Source organism: Cetorhinus maximus, chromosome 27, assembly GCF_964194155.1.
Source record: "Cetorhinus maximus chromosome 27, sCetMax3.hap1.1, whole genome shotgun sequence".
NCBI classification, from domain to species: Eukaryota; Metazoa; Chordata; class Chondrichthyes; order Lamniformes; family Cetorhinidae; genus Cetorhinus; species Cetorhinus maximus.
The window spans coordinates 29732427-29755997 of record NC_135905.1 but is presented as its reverse complement, the minus strand read 5'-3'; the positions used below and the strand labels follow the sequence as shown (position 1 = coordinate 29755997).

The 23571-nt window shown below is 44.9% G+C and overlaps 1 protein-coding gene across 9 annotated transcripts in view; it reads left to right on the top strand.

The window, feature by feature from the left end:
* The window catches only part of LOC144668683 (PH and SEC7 domain-containing protein 1-like), a 159271-nt gene extending 136902 nt beyond the window's left edge, over window positions 1-22369 (top strand). For all 9 annotated transcript variants that reach the window (XM_078530986.1, XM_078530988.1, XM_078530987.1 and 6 more), the window contains 6 exons: window positions 7925-8115; window positions 9610-9680; window positions 13791-13948; window positions 15461-15605; window positions 17262-17405; window positions 18284-22369. In XM_078530986.1, coding sequence (XP_078387112.1) covers window positions 7925-8115; window positions 9610-9680; window positions 13791-13948; window positions 15461-15605; window positions 17262-17405; window positions 18284-18526 — 952 coding nt within the window. In that variant the 3' untranslated portion in view covers window positions 18527-22369. The remainder of the gene's footprint in view (window positions 1-7924; window positions 8116-9609; window positions 9681-13790; window positions 13949-15460; window positions 15606-17261; window positions 17406-18283) is intronic.
* The last annotated feature ends 1202 nt before the right edge of the window (window positions 22370-23571 follow it).

Here is a 23571-nt window from a genome sequence, read left to right as displayed (position 1 = left end):
ATTGTGCACCTATGCCCTAACGTTTCCTTTTTTTAGCTCGGAATAAAGTGTTGTCTGGTTTATGCTCCTGTGAAGCACCTTGGGTCATTCGTGGCTTTAAAGACACGACATAAATACCAGTTGTTGTTTAGCAGTTACCTGTGACAGGTCCCTGTAAGTTTAGTGGGGGTGGTGGACTGCTGTTGCTGTCATGTCACACGTCATGGGACATGTATCAAACCGCGGGGAATGTGCAGTTGCCCTCTGGGAAGGGAACTGCGTTTTTAAAAGGCCAATTTAGTGCAGAAGGTGCCTTACCACTGACAAACACGTTGTGTGAGCTGTGGGTTTTACCTGCTGGTGAGATCATTGCCGACTTTTGATTGATGGAAATGACGTCAATATGAATGGTTCGAGGCTGTCAACCTTCAAATAGGGCTTGGGCAGCCCTCCTCTGTGTGAGTGGGTTTACTGACGTGTGTCAATCACTCGACTATGTCTAGAAGTTGATGAGCAAGTTCACTGCTTTTACTGTGATTAAAGCAAAGTCCAATTCAGTTTGCTGGGATTTTGACCAGTGTTTTCAGGATGGAAAGATCTCAGGGTGCAATTGCACCCACTCTCCAGTGAAAACTGTGAACTAGCAATCTTGCCATTGTGCGGTTGGGGAGATTTGAGTTAGCAGTTTTGTTATTTGATTCGTCACTGATTGCAGCCTTCATGGTTTTCAGTTTGGGAGGTCATTGGGTCATCCTCTTGATGACTTTAGCTGGTGCGTTCTCGACACACACACGGAGAGCATGTGTAGGTTTTTGTCAACCCTCAGCAGATAGCACTCAAGTGAACCTGGACAGGACGTGGACAACAAGGGTACCTGCTCTATAAGTGGAACATAATGGACAACCTGAAGTGCGATTGTGACCATGAGTCCTAGAATATGGAACACATCACGTCAACCCGTCCACTGAGATCTTTTGCTGCAGACACATCACTTTTCCATTGTGTATCTCAGGAGACTATTGAATGGATAGGCAGGTCCCGATATAAGCTTTTCCTGTCATACAAAAGCAGTAGTAGTAATACTCGAATAAGGGGAAAATCCCCTCTCATGTCCAGTGCAGCTTTGTCAGAGATCACACTTCAAAGTGTTAAAAGTACAAAGTAAAAAGAAAACTGGTCATCTTCTGCTGGTTTCCCTTGCCTTGCACTGTTCTCCCCAGGGCAGCACTGACCTTTGCACTGTTGGATGAGACATTAAACCAAGGCCCCTTTTCCATTCTGGGTGAGCGTAAAAGAGCTCATGGCACTATTTGGAAGAAGAGTAGGAGAGTTATCCCTGGCGTCCTGGCCAATATTTATATATATCACATTGCTGTTTGTGGGATGTTGCTGTGCGCAATTTGGCTGCTCCGTATGCTGCTTTGCAATAGTGACTACATTGTTCAAAGTATTTCATTGCCTGCAAAGTACTTTTGGATCTCCTCAGGTCATGAAAAGTGCTATATAAATGCAAGTTCTTTCTTTTGCGCCTAGCCTTTTACTGTACCTGACCTATTGGTGCTTGAGGTCGTCACCGGGTGAAGTGTAAATCCCAGCACTTGCTCCCCTCAATCTGATCAGCACCGTTGTCAAAATATTAAACGGAAAAGCTCTTTCAGGCTCAGGAGAATTTTTATTAAACCACTTATAGTTTGCTCTAGTGTCTCTTCCACCCTTGGTGTAGACTCCCAGCTGTTTCATTGTTCTGTACGTCATAAAGCCTTCCCATCTTACTTCAGTCATTCAGTCTTCGTCAAGTGCAGTACAGCGTCACATGTAATTATCTAATTACTTTTCACAGCTACCGTCCTACAGTTTTCAGCTCTGGAATTTTAATAAACCAAGAGCTTTTGAGAGTCTGGTCTATTATAGCTCATTCTGAAACCTGTGTTGTCAAGGTGACTGGGAGCTGCAAGCTGTGGACAGTTGAGCAGCTGCTGAATGCAGAATATTAATGCAGAAAAATAATTTATCGCTGAATAATAAATATTACTGAAGTGCTCATTGTCAGTACGACTGCCTATTCATTAATAAATTATTCAATTTATTATGTTGCCCTTGGCTCCTGGAGAAAGTATTAATAGCATTTCGGTTACAATCTGCATTAGCATTAGGAAAGGACATTTCATAGAATCATGCAACAGAGCGGAAGGCCATTTGGCCCTTCATGCTTGTGCTGGCTCTTTGAAAGAGCTACACAATTAGTGCCGGTCCCCTGCTCTTTCCCTTTAACACTGCAAAATTTCTTTCATCAAATATTTATCCAATTCTCTTTAGAAAGTTACTATTGAATCTGCTTCCACTGCCCTTTCAGGCAGTGCATTTCAGGTCACAGCACACTGCATTAAAAAAAATTCTCTTCACCTCCCTTTAGTTCTTTTACTGTTTACCTTAAATCTATGTCCTCTAGTTACTGACCCTCCAACCAGTGGAAACAGTTTCTATGCGTCTACTTTATCAAAATGCCTCATAGTTTTGGACACCTCTATTAACCTTCTCTGCTCTAAAGAGAACATCCCCAGCTTCTCATATCTCCACATACCTGAAGTCTCTGAGTTAAAAAGAAGCACAATATTGCAGATGTAGGAAACCTTTCAATAAAAAAAGATCAGAAAATGTTGGCAATTCCCAGCAGACCAGGCTCCATCTGTGAAGAGCGAGAGAAACAGTTAACATTTGAGGTCTAATTCTCCTCTGATGATGCACTTAAGTGACTCTTTTACATAAGTCCAGAGGCAGATGTGTCTTGCTGCATTCAATAGACTGTGTATTGGCATTAAGTAAACACTCGTAACCTCTGGGAGATGGAAAGCGCAGATTGTCATTTTTGATGTAGAGAGTATAATTAGCAGTACACCTAACTGGAAATATAGCCTTGAGTCTCCAAAGCAGTGTGTGGGTTGGGGGAGGGAGAATAATGTGTGTAGATGCAGTGTAAGTTAGTTTAGCTCATTTTCTTACTCTGGTTGTTTTGGATGTAATTTGGTTCTCTTGTTCTGAAATGCCTTGAGGCTTATTACAATAAATGCAAGTTGCTATTGTCATCACCCCCACCCCTTCAAAGGAAAACAAATGTGTTTGAAGTTTGGAAGAAAATTAACTAACCTTCAAGAGTGCAGCCAACTTTGTTTCAGTGGTGCTCCGATACACCACCTTATCAAATACTTGGATCAACCATGAGTTGCTCCAATGTTATAACCAATTCAGACTGAAAGGCTGGAAGTTGTCGGCCATGGCTCAGTTGGTAGCACTCTTAGCAATGAGTTAGAAGGTTGTGGGTTCAAATCCCACTCCAGAGACCTGAGCACCACATCTAAGCTGATGTTCCAACGCAGTGCTGAGGGAGTGCTATGCTGTCAGAGGCTCTGTTTCTTTGAGTAAGACCTTAAGCCAAGACCCCATCTGCCCTCTGAAATGGCTGAGAAAGATCTTGTGGATGAAGAGCGGTGGGGCTATTCCCAATATTCTGGTCACTATTTGGCCCTTAACTAACATTTGGTAAAATACACAAATCATCTGGTCATTATCTCATTGCTGTTTGTGGGAACTTTGCAAATTGGCTTCTGTTTTCCGGCATTGCAGCAGCGACTATACTTCATTGACCATAACGCACTTTGGGCCTTCCTAAGGTAATGAAAAGGTGCTATGTGAATGCAAGTCCTTTCCCCCCCTTGTCAGGAGGAGACTGAAAGCTGCTCAAATAATTAGTTTTAAAGAGGAACCATAGTGTTGGGTTGGAACTGACTTGTGATATCCTGATATGAAACACTCAAGTTTCCATGGTAAAGTGTGACTGAGAACAGAAATGAATCGGAATGAAGCCAATACTTTTCCTTCTCTTTTAACTCCCTCCACGGCCTCGCTTCTCATGGCCCCACCCTGTAACCTCCTCCAGCCCTTACAACCCACCCGACCACATCTGCTGTCCTCCAATTCTGACCTCTTGCATATCCCCGATTTTAATTGTCCCACCATTGGTGGCCATGCCTTCAGCTGCCTGGGCCCAAAGCTCTGGAATTTTATCCCTAAATCTCTCTCCTCCTTTCAGTCACCCCTTTAAAACCTAAAACCTTGACTAAGCTTTTATGATCTGCCCTGATACCTCCTTTACCGGCTTGTTGAGCAGAACCTTGTGCCATTCCCCCCGCAGTGAATTTGGTGGTGGGGGTGGCATTCAGTCAGGTGGGATGGTGGCGGACCTCATTGTGCCGCCTCAGGTATTAACCCAGCAGCAAGGCTGGGGGGACTCGCTGTGCACTGAGCACAACAAGTGTGGGCTGCCAGATGTGTCCTTGATTCAACTGCACTCAAAGGGACCCGGCATAGGGGAGGGGAGGGGAACCACTGAAATCCAACTCCCTGCCTTGCTGCCAACACCACTCTGTTTCCCCTCCCACCACCCCCCCTGCCAAACCCCCAGCCGCCATCACCCACCTTTGCCAGGGTCCTACCTCGATCTGAGGCCCCTGGTGGGCGTTGTACCAGCAGCAGCCACCGACTCAGCATGGCGCTGCTGAGTACAGAAGAGCTTGCAGCCTCTGATTAGTTGGTTGCTTTCAGTGGGCGGGACTCCCCCCCCCCCCAACCGCCCCCACCCTCCCACCTGAGACCTCCATTGCCTCCAGAAGGTTCCGCCAATTGCTTTTATTGATATCACTCTTGTGAAGTGCCTTGGGACGTCTTATTGTGATGGATGCACTATATAAATGTAAGTTGTTATTGTGTACCTGGGTGCCCTGCAGAAGGCCATATTGTATGTGGCAGTCTGGTGGGGATGGGGGAGAGTCCACTGCAGTTATTTTAACTTCACTGTCCTGTTTCCACTGGGTGGGCTGGGCTAAAATTGACCCAGTAGTGTTCGATCCCCAGCTTGGACCAAAAACAACTTCCAGGGACAGTTTTTCACCAAATGGTGTCGTCCTGCTTTAAACATGTTTGGTCCAGAGCCTTTTGAATATTTTAAAAACTGCTAAAGATTGAAGTATAATGAGGTTAATATGAAAGTGCTGCTGATATCTGAGTGCCTTTATTGCTATTATATTGAGATTTATTTCAGCGTTGTGCTGTGGGAGCTGAAAATGTCCCAGTGAATGAGATTTCAGGGATTGAGAATTCACAGGAGCTGCTCATGGTTTCGGGTTCAAAGGAGAATGAGCTACTTAGACATAATGACAACCAGGACAAGGCACCATGAATGAATGAGGTTTGAAAGTGTTCAAAGAAACAGATTAAAGCATGAAATGTCAGCAGAATACAGCGGCATACAGTAAAATGGGTAACGCTATTACAAAAAGAGGAATTGCAGTTGGTGTTGAGGTTTGAATCAATAATGTGCGACAATATAAAGATTTCCATCAATGAGTAACTGATTGTGGGAATTGTTAGGGTTAACGCTCATTCAGCCTGCAGCCCGAGCAGACCCTTGCAGAGAAACATTGAAGTCATCTATACATTTGTCTGGTGTTCTTATTGTTGCTTGGATTGAAATGTGTATTTGAATTGTGCTCTAACCCAATACCAGAATCGGCACACAGCGTTTTTTAGGTCCCAATTCTTGAAGGCTGCATTCTTTCCAAGGTGGGTCACTTGGCTAGCTTCCTCTTCTGTGTTAACTTTTTAATTAAAGAGGGAAAGAATGATACAATTATCAAAATCAAAATGTCAGGAAGTGTACACTTTTATACAACAGGTAATTTGGAAGTTAATCAGCCATGAGGTAGCTGGATCTGTGGATAAAAGCTTTTAGCTGGATACTGAAATAGAAATGTGTACTTTCCAAGGTTCAGAAAGCACAACTTTTCAATTAGATTTTCTTATTTTAGCTTCATACTGTTAATTGCATTGATTTTGCAGTCAATCCCTGTGAGAATTCTCTTCCCCATATCTGTGATTATCTGCTGGGAGGCTTATTACAGCTGTGAGTTCTTCACAGGATACTAAGCCTGATTTAAAAAAAAAACAAAGCCTTTTTATATAAAAAAGTGGATTGAGCGAAGTGGCGTCATTCAGCAAGGGCAGGCCTGAGTCCTAGGCCTCAATGTCAGAAGCTGCCTCAAAAGTGCCTGACTTGTACAGGCCCTGTTCAAAATCATTAATAGGCCCATTAATTGATGACCAAAATATACAGAGGTGACAAGAAGAGAAAGGGTGAGTGAGACAAAATGGGCAAAACAAAAATGGAGACAAAAGCAAAAGATGAGCAAGATGACTGAGTATGAGACGGTGTTTAAGGGAGGTCTCTCTGGTTGCCGGCAGAGATTGATATTCTCTAGAGATGCCATTGATCCCCGTTTCCATTCATGAGAACCCAGTGGAATATTGCCACAACTTGGCAAATATGTTTTGATTCCTGTTTGGCTGACATCCTAAATGTAGGCCTTGAAACGACAGTGTGCTGGTCTACAAGCACTTAGGGGTATGGTAACATAGAGGTTATGTTACTGGGCTAACAATCCATAGGCCTGGACTAATGAATTGGAGGCAAGAGTTCAAATCCCACCACAGCACCTGGGGAGTTTAAATTCAATTAATTAAATAGAAATATGGAATTAAAAAAAGCTAGCATCCGAACGGTGACCAGGAAACTTCTGGATCGTTGTCAAAACCCACTTGTTTCACTAATGCCCTTCAAGGAAGGAAATCTGCTGGCCTTACCTGGCCTGGCCTACATGTGACTCCAGACCCACAGCAATGTGATTGACTCTTAACTCCCCTGGCAAGTCACTTGTATTCAAGAAAGTGGCCCTCCACAGCCTTCTCAAGGGCAATTAGAGATGGGTGTTAAATGCTGGCCTTGTCAGTGATGCCCTGTCTTATGAATGAATAAAACAAAATAATTAAAGGGGACATATTGTGAGACCCTGTGTTTCTGGTGAAGCCAGAGAGGTACCCACAACCACCTGTCCACTCTAGTCATCATGTGGTAAATAGTGATCAGCTCCCCGTGATGGTCTGATGTACACTGGATGTGTGGGAGGCCCTGATGTGGGTCTTTGAAAATGACCAAGGTCCTGGATTCAAGTTCCATTCCAGGGCTTTAGTGCAGAAATCGAGGCTGACACTGCAGTGCAGCACTGAGGGAGGTACATCATTTGGATGAGATGTTAAACTGAGGCTCCAGACTGCCTGCTCTTCTAATGAAGAGTCAGATGGACTCGAAACGTTAACTGTGTTCCTCTCCGCAGATGCTGTCGGACCTGCTGAGTTGTTCCAGGTATTTTTGTTTTTGCCCCAGTCTGCCTGCTGGGGTGGATGTGAAAAAGATCCCATGGCACTATTTTGAAGAAGGGCAAGGGAGTTATCCCCACTGTCCTGGCCAATATTTATTCCTCAATCAACATCATAAAAACAGATTATCTGGTCATTATCACATTGCTGTTTGTGGGAGCTTGCTGTGTGCAAATTGGCTGCTGTGTTTCTTGCATTACAACAGTGGCTACACTTGAAAAGCACTTCATTGACTGTAAAGTGCATTGAGAGTCTAGTGACTGTTTAAAAACGTGGTATAAATGCAAGTCTATTTTTACGTTTAGAATATCTTTCTCCGCAATTACAGGCAAGATGTTAATCCATTAGGGTAGTGGAAGGAATACTTTCTGATCAACATAGGCATTTGATCGCACCATTTGAGGATCTAGTCCTCACTTTAACAACCTTGTAAAGATGACTATCTAAGAGGATGCCCACTGTCTTCAAACCAGAGGTCAATTTGGTCCTCAGTCTTGTGCTTGTCTGAGTAACCCAGTCTAGTATGAATTGGTGTGGAGACGTGTAAAGATGCTGATGACAGCAAATAAATAAAACAAATTTCCATTGAGCCACAGGAATGTTCACTTGTGCCATGGCGGCTCTCATCATTGAAGGGTACGAGTTTATTCTGAAGATCAGTTGTTTTTTCTCCTCATAGCAATGAAGAAGAGCTGCGGAAGTCTCTGTCTGAACTGGCAGATGAAAGAACAGATCCCAGCCTGAAGGCGATGAACAGAATTAGTAGCGGCAGCAATCCATTCTTGGATATCGTGCAGGATCCTAACGCAGCCACCTATAAACATGGCTTCATGGTGCGCAAAGTTCATGCGGACTCCGATGGGAAGAAAAGTAAGTGTCGTTGACCCACTGTACGTTGTTTGAATATCGCTATGGAAACTGACCGTTAGTATGTCAAAGTATTTCCAGCAGTGACTTTTTTATTCATTTATGGGATGTGGGCATCGCTGGCTGGGCCAGCATTTCTCTTCTTTTCCCATCTCTATGCTATTCCCTCCAAAGCCCCTTGAGGATCTGACCTCAGCTCCCTCTTCCTGGTCTGCAGATATGGGGTCAGGTACACTAAAGTCACCCAGCCCTACCTCTCCACAACCTCAGGAGAAAATTTCAGCTCCACCCAGATTGGAGTCAGACAACCTGGGAAGTATCGGAATCCAATCTCGGCTGAGCTGCAATTTCCTCCAGTTAAATATCGGGAAGAGAAATATCGGTCGCCCTCACAAACTCTGTACGTCTCTGACTGGGGCCCCTTGTGCATTTGCACCACACTGCTTCCCAACCACCCCCGCCACCACACCCCACCTTGTTCTATTAATGGTGGCCATACCTTCAGCAGGTTTGGTCCCACACTCTGGATTCCACTCCCTAAGTCTCTGTTCCTTCAAACCAACCACTTTGAAATTTCCTTCAGCTCACATTTGATTTTTCCTTATGCCTCAGAGAAAGACTTGGGCATGTTTTACTGCAATGCAGGTGCTATACAAGTATAATGTTGTTCCTTTGTTGAGGAGGATTATTCGTTCGTGGGATGCAGGTGTCGCTGGCTGGGCCAGCATTTATTGCCTGGCCCTAATTGTCCTTGTCCAGAGGGAAATTTAAGAGTCAACCACACTGCTGTGGGTCTGGAGTCACATGTAGGCCAGACCAGGTAAGGTTGGCAGATTTCCTTCATTAGTGAACCAGATGGGTTTTTACGACAATCTGCAATGGTTTTGTGGCCAGATTTTTATTGAATTCAAATTTCACCATCTGCTGTAGTGGGATTTGAACCCAGGCCCCCAGAGCATTACCCTGGGTCTCTGGAATATTAGTCCAGTAACAATACTACTCTGCAACCACCTCTCCATGTGGATTTGAAAAATGATGACATCAGATTTCCTGACCCACTTTCATTCTTTGACCTGTGTCTTCCACTCAGGTGCAGTAGGCGGGTTAGTTTAGTCAGTTAGATATTTCCAGGTTGATTCTGAAGAAGTCAAATTGAGCAAGCTTTGGAGGTGGGGAGACTATTCCCATCCTACCTGTCTGTAACATCGCAGCTGCAGTGTACCATGCCCCGCATGTGGCTACCCCAGAACCAATGGTGGACCACACTCCTGCAGGGTGTGGAGGGTACACCTGATTTAAAGAATGGAAAAGCTATGCAGTAGGTCATCTATCTTTAGTTGAGCATTTTCAGATGAGAGTTCCTCTGTTGTAGCCTGAACTTGGCCCAATTCTTGGATGTTTGTCGGACCAGCCATGAAAAGTTCAAGTCTTTAAATGTTCTGCGATGAGCAGCCTGGAACATGCATCACCTGTCTGCTTTTTTATTTTTACCCACAGCTCCCCGAGGGAGAAGAGGCTGGAAGACCTTCTATGCTGTGTTAAAAGGAATGATCCTCTACTTACAAAAGGTTTGATTTTTGCACTCTGGTATTTTGGTTGAATTGAGAAATTTTACCAGAACACCCAGTGACTTTTTATAGATTTCTTCCCTTTGGTCCCTTGCTGCCAACTCTCTGAGGGTAAATCTGACTGTTCACAACCTTGGTCTTTGACCCCAAGATGAGCTTCTGACCACAGATCCATATTAAGACTGTGTTTCCACCTCTGTAACATAGCCAGACTGTGCCCCTGCCTCAGCTCATTTGCTTAAATAGACCTCTAGGTTTGACTATTCCAATACACTCCCTGTTGGCATCCCATAATCCCCCTCTGCAAACTTGAGGTCATCCAAAACTCTGCTGACTGTCCTAACTCGCACCAAGTCCCATTCCCCTATTTTCCCGAGCTTGCTGACTCCATTGATTCCTGGTCAAGTAACGACTCCATTTTAAAATTCTCATCCTCTTGTTCAAACCTCCCTGTGACCTGGTCCTGCCTTATCTCTGTAACTTCCTACAGCCTTACAGCCCTCCGATTCTGGCCTCTTAAGCATCCTCAATTTTAATTACTCCGCCAAGGTAGCTGTCCCTTCAGTTGCCAGATCCCTAATCTCTAGAATTCCCTCCCTAAACTTCTCAGTCTCTCTAGCTTTCTTTCCTTCTTTTAAGATGCACCTTAAAACCTACTATTTTGACCAAGTTTTTGGTCATTAGTCCTTACTTGACTCAGTATCAATGTACCTGTGGAGCACGTTGGGATATTTTAATACCTTGTATAAATGCAAGTTATGGTGTTGCAAGCTGTAAACCAGAGTTCAGGTACGGTTAGCTTCTTGAGCATTGTTCTTCTTTTCTTCTTCCTTATCTCTCTTCGGCACGGCTGAGATAGGGAACTTACCATGTGAAGGATCAAAAATCCAAGCTTTTGCCTTGGTATCCAGTAGAGGAGTGCATTGGACTGCAAGTGAACTGTGTTGTGTTCTGTCAGGAATATTCTTGGCAGTGGTCTAACCTGAAGGCTCAGGGAGTAAATGTACTCCTTTACCAGTTTGGTGGCTCTTCCTTCTGCAGAGCATCAACTATAACTTTGCATTCAAGTGGTTAAACCAGACAATTGCGTTGAGAGTATTGGAGTGCATCATTGTGATGCCTCTTTACAATTTAGGAATCAAGCATTGAGATGCTATATCTTCCGTGATCTGCTCTGGGTGACCACAGTAACACACTGGAGAGCTTTTAGTTTTCCATTGGCGTGTCTATTATTCAGATCAGCCATGGTTTGTCTGGATGCAGTTTGGTTGCCCGGGAGCTTCATGGCAGGTGGGGGGTTGGCGGGGGGGGGGGGGGGGGGGGGTGCGCGGTCAAAGCCAGGGGTCCTCTGCATGGGGGATTGTGACGGGGCATCTGGGGTTCATGAGAAGTCACAAATACTAGGCCCTCCAAATTCCATCAGGGTTGAAATTGCGTTGTCGAAGGTTAAGCGTGTATATGGGTCCCAACAGGTTTGCATGGTTCCAAGTGGGATTGTCCAGGTGGATGAGGAGCCATTCATTTTCCTTGGTTTGCTAGACTTTCCGGAGGGTTGTGACATCACGCCTGATGGTGTGCAACAGCATGGGCATTTGATAAGGTGCCACATCAAAGATTATTACAGAAAGTAAAAGAGCATGGTGTAGGGGGTAACATATTAGCATGGATAGAATATTGGCTGGCTGGCAGAGAGTATGTATAAATGAGTCTTTTTCTGATTGGCAGGATGTGACGAGTAGAGTCCCACAGGGGTCTGTACTGGGGCCTTTTTACGATTTACACCAATGACTTAGATGAGGGGAATGAAGACATGGTAGCTAAATTTGCAGATGACCCAGAGATAGGTGGGAAAGCATGTCGTGAAGAGAACATGAGGTTGCAGATGGATATCGATAGATTGAGTGAGTGGGCAAAGATCTGGCAAATGGAGTTTAATGTGGGAAAATGTGAAATTGTTCACTTTGGCAAGAAGAGCAAAAAAGTAGAGTATTACTTAAATGGAGAACTGCTGCATAATTCTGAGATGCAGAGGGATCTAGGTCACAAAAAGTTAGTATGCAGGTACAGCAAGTAATTAAGAGGGCTAATTTATTACGAGAGGGATGAAACATAAAAGTAAGGATGCTATGCTTCAGTTATACAGGGCATTGGTGAGACTGCACCTCGAATACTGTGTGCAGTTTTGGTCTCCCTATTTAAGGAAGGATGTAAATGCATTGGAGGTGGTTCAAAGGAGGTTTACTCGATTGATACCTGGAATTAGTGGGTTGTCTTATGAGGAAAGGTTGGACAGACTGGGCTTGTTTCCACTGGAGTTTAGAAGAGTGAGGGGTGATGTAATTGAAGTTTACAAGATCCTAAATGGCCTTGACAAGGTGGACATTGAAAGGATGTTTCCTCTTGTGGGGGAGTCCAGAACTAGGGGGCACTGTTTCAAAATTAGGGCTTGCCCTTTTAGGACAGAGATGAGGAGAGATTTTTTTCTCTGAGGATTGTGCGACTTTGGAACTCTCTGCCTCAGAAGGCGGTGGAAGTGGGGCCATTGAATATTTGGGAGGCAGAGGTAGATAGATTCTTGTTTGGCCAGGGAAAAAATTATCTGGGTTAAATGTGAATGTGGAAATCAACAGACAAGAAGATCAGCCATTACCTTATTGAATGGCGATGCAGGCTTATGGGGCCGAATGGTCTACTCCTGTTCCTATTTCTTATGTTCTTATGGCAGCCAGAGTAGTCTTTCTTCTTTTTGCCCATCCTAATTGCTCTTGAGAAGGTGGTGGTGAGCTGCCTTCCTGAACCCCTGCCGTTCATATGATGTAAGTACACCCACGGTGCTGTTAGGAAGGGAGTTCCAGGACTTTGACCCAGTGACAGTGAAAGAACGGTGATTAGAGTTCCAGGTTTGGATGGCATGTGACTAGGAGCGGAACTTGGAGTGGTGATGTTCCCATGTGTCTGCTACCCTTATCCTTCTAAATGATAGAGGTCGTGGGTTTGGAAGGTGCTGTCAAAGGAGCCGTGTGAGTTACTGCAGTGCATCTTGTAGATGATACACACTGCTGCCACTGTGCACCAGTGGTTGAGGGAGTGAATGTTTAAGGTGGTGGATGGAGTACCAATCAAGCGGGGTGTTGGGGTTGACTAGTTTGGTGAAGATGGATAATAAATCAGGAGGATCCAGGTTCGATATGGTGTCTTAGCTTAAAATTGGACTTTGAACCTCCCACCCCCCACCAAAGGAAAAGGTATAATCAACCTGTGTTCCCCTCCATTCTCTCCCAGTGGAATTTGTGTACAGTTGTGTGGGTGATGGGTGACTATGGAATGGTGCCTAACAGTAACGCCCCCACTATCATAGCCCAACAATGTCACTGTTTGGATAAACAGTAGGAGGGTAATGAGGGAGGGAAAAAACTGAAGATGATGATGACCTGTAATAAAATTGGATGATTGTTCACCAGCATTAAGTTAAGTCGTGGGCAGGGGAATTGGGGACAGTTTTGTAGTTGGGGTGGGGGTACCTGGGACAGCAGCCTGTGGGGTGCTTTTCCTGGTCACGCTGAGGAAAGGCTCTGCGTACCTGGCAGCACCACCTCCTCCTCCTCCTCCTTCTGGGCCAGGTTGGCATCAGAGGACCCCGATTTGTACATATTCATAACTGAGTCAGGCAAGCCTTTTGGCTACCTCTAAAAGAACCAAAGGCCCAGTTAAATGGCGGGCAGGCAGCAAACAATTGTGTCTTTGCCCAATACTTGCATGTCTGCTTCATTCCCGAGGGGAAGGGGGAATTAAAGTACCCTCACTCCAATCTTATTGTATCTTCTCTCCCTCGGTGTCTGGTTTTTAACACACAATTCCCAGGCTGGGCAGTTCAAGAAAAAAAATCTTGACTTTAGTTAGTTCGTCATACCCACTGGACACAACTAGTCAAATATTTTAAAATGCAGATGTGGAGCCAATTTGTCCAGCAAATGAGTTGAAAGACCAGTTAATCCTTTAAAGGTGTTGGTTGGGGAAGGATCCTTCCCAGGAGGACGTTTTGCTCTGTTTTTGAAGGCTCTGGGATGAGGAGGATGTGTTGATGAATTTCCTTCTCTTTGTTTGTAACAGGCTGAGTATAAGTCCGACAAACAGCTGTCAGAAGAAGATCTGAAGAACGCCATCAGCATCCACCACTCATTGGCTGTGCGGGCAACCGACTACAGCAAGAAGCCCAATGTTTTCTACCTAAAGACAGCTGATTGGAGAATATTTCTTCTCCAAGCTCCGTGAGTGGCTAGTTTTGCAGTTCCTAGTAGATCACCGACGCTACTCTCACAAGGGCCAGGATTTTGTGGCCCCACCCGCTGGTGGGATTTTCCAGCCCCACCGAAGTCAGTGGATTTTGGAAGGCTTGCCGTATTTTCTGGCCCTGCGCCCCCCCCACCGCGATAGGGCCCTAAAATTCCGCCCACTGACTTAAAACGGGTAGGGAGCAAATAAATCACTCCTGTGTTTGATCGGAAGGTGAACCTTGCTCTCTGGTTTCATTCCCATTTGAAGTTGAACAAATAGTTGGCCATTTTCAAACTAGGCCATTTAGGAAAGAAACAGAAATAAATCAAAGACAGGAACTAAACTTAAGCTGCAACGGAGGGTTAGACATCTGAGAACCGACAGCGCAGAAGGGAGGCTTAGGGAGAGGCAATCAAAGATTCTGAGGGCTCTGTATAGACCGAGTAAATAGTTTGGCATAAATCACAACCCGCTAGAAGCACAGGCACAGACTGAAACTCAGAAACTTGATGGTGGACAGACAGCTTTGATTGAAAATACTTTATACAGAGGGCAGTGAATATTTGGAGGGAGGTCTTTTAGAGTAGCGGTAGCATCACTACCTCTGATCCAGAAGCTTTGGGTTCAAGTCCCACTTCAGGACTCGATGGCCATGGAAGGTGTGTTCACAACGTGGCCAAACAGGTTGGTTATCAGCTGTAAACCCAATACGCCTGATGGCAGGCTGGTAAAGAGCAGGAGAATTTCCTGGTCAGCCAAACTGCTGAAGACAATGGCAAACCTCCACAGTACTTTGCCAAGGATGGACCAATCCAATGGAAGCCCATGGCTGCCAATGCCCTTTTAGGGCATGGTACCTGAAGGAGGAGGTGAATATTTGATACAAGGTTTAAGGAAACGCGCGAGTGACCTAGATGGTAGTTGGGCAATGGATTGTGAGAACTGTATGAGAGCTTTTGGATCAGCCTTAGTGATCTTTTCCTCCTTGTTCCTTCCTACCTTTCTGTAATAATGTGCTGGATGCCTGATCAGGAGACCTGCACCGGAGACTGGGATTAGACCAGATCTAGAGGAGTGAGCGGGAGGGTGTGATTGGCCTAAATACGGGGGAGTGAGCAACAGAGTGGGATTAAACTAGATATCTGCAATGGAGAAAAAAACAGAAGTGATGGGCTGAATGGCCTACTTCTCTGCTCAAATATTCTATAATTCTACATCTTTTTTTAATGACTTTTGGGAACCTAGTAAATCTACCAGGCTTTAGATACAGCTGATGGGAATCTTCCTGTTTACTACTTGTAGCAAGATCCATACCTGGGGAACTCATTCACGATTTTCACTGTGCCTGGGACACCGGGAAATCTTGTAACTTCTCACCGACACCATGGGAACCCAGTAGAATTAGGACCTGTTTGCCTCTCATTTTCCCTCCGATGGCCCAGGAGTTTTGCAGTGTGTTTCTTACTCGTGCGTCTGGCTTGTAAACACAATTTATTTCCATTCAGAAATGCAGAGCTGATGCAATCCTGGATCACCCGGATAAACCTGGTGTCGGCCATGTTCTCGGCTCCACCTTTTCCTGCGGCCATTGGCTCCCAGAAGAAGTTCTGCCGGCCTCTATTGCCCACCACGCTGACTAGGCTGTCCCTGGTGAGTGATCTGTGCCTAGTTGTACCCGGTGACAAAATGTGGAGATGAAAGATCAGTAATATTTCAACAACAGCGGCACCTCTATTAAAAGAGCAAAGGAATTGGGTACAAAGAGGTTAGTGTGCCAATTTAAGGGGAGACGGTGGCAACATCAATGGGCTAGTAATCCAGAGGCCCAGGCGAATGTCCTGGAGACACGGGTTCAAATCCCACCCCGGCAGCTGGTGGCTTTTTAAATTCAATTAATTAACTTGGAATTGAAAGTTAGTCTTTACTGACCATGAAAACTATCATTAATTGTCACAAAAACCCATCTGGTTCCCAAATGTCCTTTAGGGAAGGAAATCTGCCGTCCTTACCTGGCCTGGCCTACTCGTGACTCCAGACCCACGGCAATGTGGCTGGCTCTCACCTACCGTCTGAAATGGCCCAGCAAGCCACTCAGTTCCAGGGCAATTAGGGATGGGCAACAAATGCTGGCTTTTCCAGCGATGCCCACATCCCATGAAAGAATAAAGAAAAAAATATATTTACATGATGCAGGTGTGCCCCCAGTTCCACAGAATTGTAATTTTGAAGCCTCTATGTCAATGCTCTTGCGTGAAGGACAGCTGCTTGGTTGAAGTACCTGAAGACACCTGGCAACCATGTTAAAATGGCAGCTTCTATTTTGGTTCATGCCATGGGTATTTCATCATCATGATCTCTTAATGACTCAACCGGTAACTGGATTGGCTCAGCCTGAACTGAGTCACATAGACCAACAACAACTTGCATTTATTATATCCGCCTTTAACATTGTCAAATATACCAAACTCCTTCTCGGGTGCATCTTTCACAACTTCAGGAGTCCCAAGGTGCCTTAAAGCCATTGAGGTACTTTTGAAGTGTGGTCACTGTTGTAGGAAGCGACACAGCCAATTTCCCACAAGCAGCAATGTGATAATGACCAGTCTGTTTTAGAGATGTTGGTTGAAGGATCGGTTTGGCCAGGACATTGCGAATGACTCTCCTGCTGTTCATCAAAAGAGTGTCATGGGATCTTTGACTTGCACCTGATGGGGTAGGCAAGGCTTCAGTTTAACATTACACCAGAAAGACAGCTCCTCTGATAGGGTAGCATTCCCTCGGTACTGCATGGGAGTGTCAGTCAAGACTATTTGCTTAGGGTTTTGGAGTGGGACTTGAACCCACAATCTTCCTACTCTTGCGAGAGTGCTACCCACTGAGCCACAGCTGGCATATGTTCATGCTGGTTTTGGCAGTGTAACTGCACTCTCTGCTGGCTGGAAGAGGGTATAGCAGAAATATGGGGATTCAGGTTGTTAGCTTGGTTAGCTAGAGTGCTAACGTGGTTTAGAATAGTGCTAACAGCGCGGGTTCAATTCCCGTTCTAGCCGGGGTAGACTTTGGACCTACCCTGCCCTTGAGAGTGGAAGGCAATGGTAAGCCACCACTGGTGAAAACTGCCAAGAAATTGGCTCAGGATGAAACATCAGCAGACAATGGACCCAAGGGCCTGCCTTTGGGCAGAGCACACATAGCAAGACTGACCAAAGCAGACAAGGGTCATGACAGCATCTACATGTTACGTGGCGTGGGGGGAGGTTTAAAGGTCTAATTTAACTTTATTTTTTTTACTGTTCTCTCTCGCAGGAGGACCAGATAAAGGCTCATGACGCCCGACTCAAATCGATGACTGTGGACCTGACTGAGCATCACTCATACCCTCCTGATAAGAAAGTGAAAGGCAAAGAGCTGGAGGAGTACAAACAGAAGGAGGAATACCTGGAATTTGAGGTAAGGATGAAAACAATTTCACAGCAATGGCTAAAATTGCAGTAGCCAGACAAACGTTGCTGATGGCAAAACACCAAAAAACTTATACATCACCCCGAAACATCCCTCGATGCTTTATTCACCACTTGTTATGTGGATGTATCTGTTGCTATGGAGGCAAATGTGGCAGCCAACCTGCACTTAACAAGAGCCCATACACAGCAACGCGATGAATGAGCCATTCATTGATCGGCCGAATGGCTTCCTTCTCACTTCAGTGAGTTCACTACTCCCTTTGTTGGAAGAGGGAAGAATGTTAGTTCAGGGCAGCGGGAAAACTCCCTGCTCCTCTTTGAATAAGGGTCAAGAGGTATAATGGGGGCCTGTTGCCCCCAGGGGCTCCCCATTGGGACGATTCAGGGTCCCAATTGTGGGGAACTAAACTGAGCTCAGCAACGTTGGAGGTGGATTTATCTCACGTGATTTGTCTCTCATTGATATTAAAATGATCAGCCTGACAAAGCGTTACATCGGATTACAGCACAGAAACAGGTCCCCTGGCCCAACTAATCTATGCCAGTGTTTGTGAGCCTTCTTCCACTCTGCCTCACCTAACACTATTAACATGTCCTTTTATTCCTACTCCCTCATGTCTTTATCTAGCCTCCCCTTAAATGCACCTATGTTGTTCACCTCAACTATCCTTGTGGCTGAGTTCCACATACTCATCACTCACTTTGCCCTGAATTTACTCTTGAATTTGTCAGTACCTACCTTACACTTATGGCCCCTGGTTTAGGACTCGCTCTCTCCCCCTCCCCCCAATAACAAGTGGAAATGTCTTCTCTAAACCTCTGATGAATGAGAGATGTTAAAGCTTTGCACTTTCTCTTCAATAGAAAATGAGATTCAGCACGTATGTCGCGCTGCTTCGTGCCAAGGTGAAAGCAGGAACAGATGACCTGGACAAGTTTGAATCTGCCCTGTTTGACACCATTGAGAATGAAGGGAATGGCTTGACAAAATCCCGCTCGAGCCCGTCCCTCAACCAGGAGCAGCCGGTTGTCACCGTCCGGGTCAAGCGGAATACATCGGAGCGCAGGAGCTACCGGCACTCCGCCAACACCAAGCACAAGCTATAACACACTGTGTAGTCGAGCTTTGCACTGAAACTGGCTAGCATGTTGTACATTCAGTTACAACTTCTGACTTTAGTGTAGTGCCAGTGATAGCTGCTCATGTTGGTTGGCGCATGTGTGGTTCAAGGGCTGGATGGTGCAGAGGACTGAAATGCAGGGTTTGAGATACAGATACCAGGGCAACGATACTGTGACGTTAAGGACAGTGAGCCTATATACTTGCTCAGTGCACCATTACAGGGAAGGACCAAGGCTGCATCTGCCAACTCTGGCAGAAGTCATCAAACAGAAGATCTTGGATCAACTTGTACTTTTATTTTCTGAATCCTTCACCGGTTCCTCCTGCAAAGGCTCTGTTCTTCTCTCTCAAGCACGTAAGAGGTAAGGCATGCCCTTTGCAGACAAGGAGCGGTGCCACACAGCTGCTGTGTTTCCACAGAGCACTTGAATAAACGTGGATTTCTTTCACATGAGGTGGCAGCATTGAGAGCAGCTCAGGGTTTCTGCGGGGAAGCAGTGGAAGGCTTTGGTGAGCCTGGCTTGTAGTTCTGAGTTTTGATGGGACCTGCTAGGTGTTTGCTGCCAGCTCACAATGGTTTCCTCGATTGTACCAACAGAGGTTAAGGAATTAGGGCTTCTCATAGACACACTCTCCGGTGTGGTATCACTGACAATCACATCCATGTCAGTGATGAGTTAATACTATTGTTCTCGTACCATACATTGATATTTTATTTATATTGTGTTTCACTTTCCCCTTTATCCAACTGTTTGCATCTGCTTTACATACGCCCCCCCGCCCCCACCCGCCACAGCTCAAATGTTAAATTATTCTACAGTAAGCATCAGAGTCAGTTGAATGTGTGTTTCATAAAATTCATTCTGATGGAATGAATCGTAGACTGTGTTTTTAACAACAACTTTGGTATACATGATAATGTTTATGTTGTTTACGTAGACAGACAGGAGTCCAGTATAACCAGTTCAGTCTCATTCCCCTCCTTTCTCAAATAACATTTTAAAGGTCCCTTGTTCTAGTCAGAGGTGTTGACTTTGAGGCCAGGAGGTCAACAGCAATCTAAAGATTCCAAATGATGGAGCCGTGTCCCATTGGGGGCTGGATCTGGACTTAGTGTGATGTTGGCGCTTAGGAATAGGAAGAGGCCACTTAACCTCTCAAACCTATTCTGCCATTCAGTGAGATCAAGGCTGATCTGTGACCAAACTCCATATACTTGTCTTTACCCCATATCCCTTAATACCTGTGGCTAACAATCGGTCAAACTCAGTTTTAAATGTAACAATTGATCTAGGATCAATTACCGTTTGGAGAAGAGAGTTCCAAACTTCTCCCCGATTTTACTTACATGGTTTGGATAGGGAGAAATGTTAAACCGGATGCCAACTTCCTCTCACCTGGTTTACACCAACGCACAGAGTCTAGATCAACCCCACAGAGTCTTTGTTACCTTCAGTGCTGCTGCATTGTGCTTTTTTTTTAAGTGGGGTTTTCATTGGAATCTTGTGTCCTTTCAGTAGGGCAGAGGAGATTAAAGGAGCTCTCTCTCTTCTGTTATGGCTGTCCAGCTGTAAGGTATGATGGGGTTGGGGGGGGGAGGTGGTGGAACGCTGTAATATTCTCTGGGAAGAGGCCAGGATTAGATGGGCCGATTAGCCTCCCTCATCCCTGTCAGATGATTAAAGTGTATCACAGCTGGGCAGCGAAGTCTCTCGCAATGTACTGTGTGTCAGCATTGGAAACTCTGCATCAGTTGTCCTATTGCAGCTGAACCTAGCAGGGAAGGGATAAACTGCGGACATTCCTGTGAGTTGGCCTCCAAGAGTGATGTTTTGTTATTTGCACACCAATTGCTCACTGCAGCTGGATTTTAATATCATTTCCATACAACCCGGGCAGACTTGGGCCATGACCTTTGTGTGGTGTGATCCTGGCAGCTAAATGCCCAGAGCGTTTGCATTAAATTTGCTATTTTAATGATGGTGCCCCATATAAAATGAGATAAACTGGTTAACGCCTGCTTCAAAGTAGCAGTAGGGGGCGGAGTTGGATCTGTACTCTGACGGTTTGTAGGCCTGTAACCCAAAGTAGAGTTTGAAAGGTTTGGCCATGTTCATTGTGGGTTTCTCAACATCCCACTAACTAGAATAAGTCACATAAAAACACTTAAATTAATGTCAAAGTCTCAAACTAAAATCTAACTTCGTGGCTGATTTCATGGCTTTATTCATCTAGAGGTAAAGATTTGATAGCAACAACCAGGGGTCACCACAGCCACACAGCCAAACAGAAGGCCACCACTCCCCGAATATTTATTCCGAGTCTTTCTTTCTTTATTCTCGGTTCACCAGGGGGGTGAGTGGGGATTGGGTTCTGCCCTTTCACTTTTGGGAGCTATAGAGTTGAGAGCAGAGGGGGTTGTTTATAATGAGTGTCTTGGTGGAATGATGAGTTAGCCAGTAGTCCTTCCATCTCTGGGACCTCGCCCTGAATCAAGCGCAGAAAAACATTTGCTCACCCTATTGGTCAAAAGGGGAAACTTGGCTGAAACAACAATAACAACAACTTGTATTTATATAGCACCCTTAATGTAGCAAAACTTCCCAAGGTGAGTCACAGGAGCATTGTTTTATAATGACATCAAGCCACCTGAGGAGATATTAGGTCAAGTGACCAAAAGATTGGTGATAAGAGAGAGTTTTTAAGGAGTGTCTTAAAGGAGTAAAGTGAGTTAAGAGAGGCGGAGAGATGTAAGGAGGATATTCCAGAGCTCGGGGCCCAGGCAACAGGAGGTAAGGCCAGCAGGGGTGGAGCAATTAAAATCAGGGATGCACAAGAGGCCAGAATTAGAGGAGAGCAGATATCTCAGAAGGCTGTGGGGCTGGAGGAGATTACTGAGAAAGGGAGGGGGTGAGACCATGGGAGGGGTTTGAAAATGAGGGTGACCAGGAGCCATTGTAGGTCGATGAGCACTGGGGTGATAGGGGAAGTTGACTTGTTGCGAATTAAGATACAGGCAGCAGAGTTTTGGATGACCTCAAGCTTGCGCAGGGTAGAATGTGGGAGACCAGCTGGGAGCGAGTTGGAAGGGTCGAGTTTGGAGGTAATGAGGGCATGAGTGAGGGCTTCAGCAGAAGATAAGCTGAGGCAGGGGAGAAGTTGGGAAATCGTAGGAAGGTGGAAATAGATGGTCTTAGTAATGGTACAAATATGAAATTAAAACATGAGAAAGAAGTTAGCTGACATTTCAGGTCAGTGTTGAGGAAGATTTGTATCTTAACCTGTGTTAGATTTAAATGAAATTAGCGTCAGACAGCCTCAACCCGATTTCTTTAATTAGCCCAGTTACCTTCATTCATCGCTATTTAGCAGCAAACTAGCAGTCTCAACCAGAGAGACTGCAGAGATGGCCGCTATAGGAACTGGGCATGTCCCTCTGGTCCTGATGCTGTTAGAGGGTCGGGATTAAGGAGTACTGTTGGGAAGACAGACAGGGAGCTAAACCTTGAATATGACCTTCGTTCGAAGTGCGGAAAGTGAAGAATTGTTGCCTTGCTGAGTGTTGCCATCCTCCTGTAGTAATGAGAACAAAAATTACATGGACCATTATAAAAAAGAATTCCACAAATGGACTAATTGATATAAAGCCCATCGATCTGGTGGCTTCATCTTTTACCCTGAAGGGAACAGCTACCATTTTATGTCTTCAAGAAATGACTCAGACAAATTTAAATCAAGTAAACTCTTAAATGTTAATAGTTATTTAAAGATGACAACTATTGTAAAACTCAAGGAATACTGCTCAATAAACAGATGTTACATTTAAACTGAAGAGGCTGTATCATTCTTTCGGAGGGAGTAGTTTATAATTTGGTAGAGTTTCTGCTATGGACGTAATTGGGACATTGACATAAATTGCGCTGTTTTTCCAAAGTGATGGTTCATCTTCCCGCCCAGACTCATTTGCATGATCGCACCAACACAATCTTCAATTGACCAACACAACCGAGCAGCGTAATAGAATGTAACCATTTATATTTTTCTATGTATTAAAAAGTATTTAATGATGTATTTGAGGATGGTAATCTGGGTGCAGTTTTATTCATACAACTGAAAATGGGTTTGTCACAAAAAGACGTTATTCGAATGAGGACGTGGACAACATTGGCAAGGCCAGCGTTTATTGCCCATCCCTAATTGCCCTTGAGAAGGTGGTGATGAGACACCTTCTTGAATACAGTTGAGTGCCTTGCTGGGCCATTTCAGAGGGCTATTAAGAGGCAGCCACATTGCTGTGGGTTAGAGTTGCATATAGGCCAGACCAGGTAAGGATGGCAGGTTTCCTTCCTTGAGGGCAATAGTCAACCAGATGGGTTTTTTTAAACAACAATTGATGATAGTTTCACAGCCATCATTACTGAATTTTTAATTTTACATTTGGTTTAATGCATTGAATTTAAATTTCCTGCTAGGATTTGACTGCATGTTTCCAGGTCATTAATCTGGGCCTCTGGATCACTAGACTAGTGGTATAACCTCGTGCTACCATAGCCTGTTAAGGGTGTTTAGTTCCCCCATCTGTGTGTCACTGAAAATGACTTTTTAAAAAAAAACTACAGTAAACCATCAACCAGTTCGTTGATGTATATGAATCAGTTTCTCAGTAAATTATATTTTTTAATATGTAAAAGCTTTTAAAACATATGTACTAGTATCTGCAAAGCTATCAACTCAATTTGAAGATCCTTTTGAAAGGTGCGATTGGTGGAAAATTGCCATCCTGGTTATTTCAGTCTGGGGGCCAGTTTTGTGGGTGGGGCTGGTGTCCAATGCAGTGTTTTTGAAATGAGGGTTAAAGAATGCAGAAGCTTTGACGTTACTTGTGTTTACATTGCCGCAATCTTTGGTGCTGGTTTGGCTAATTTCAGCCAGACTGTGCTGATTGAACCCACTGCCAAATTACGGAAACTCTCTCTCTCCCCGTGCATTTATTTTCCTCCAACTATAATTCTCCATCTTCTACCTGGCC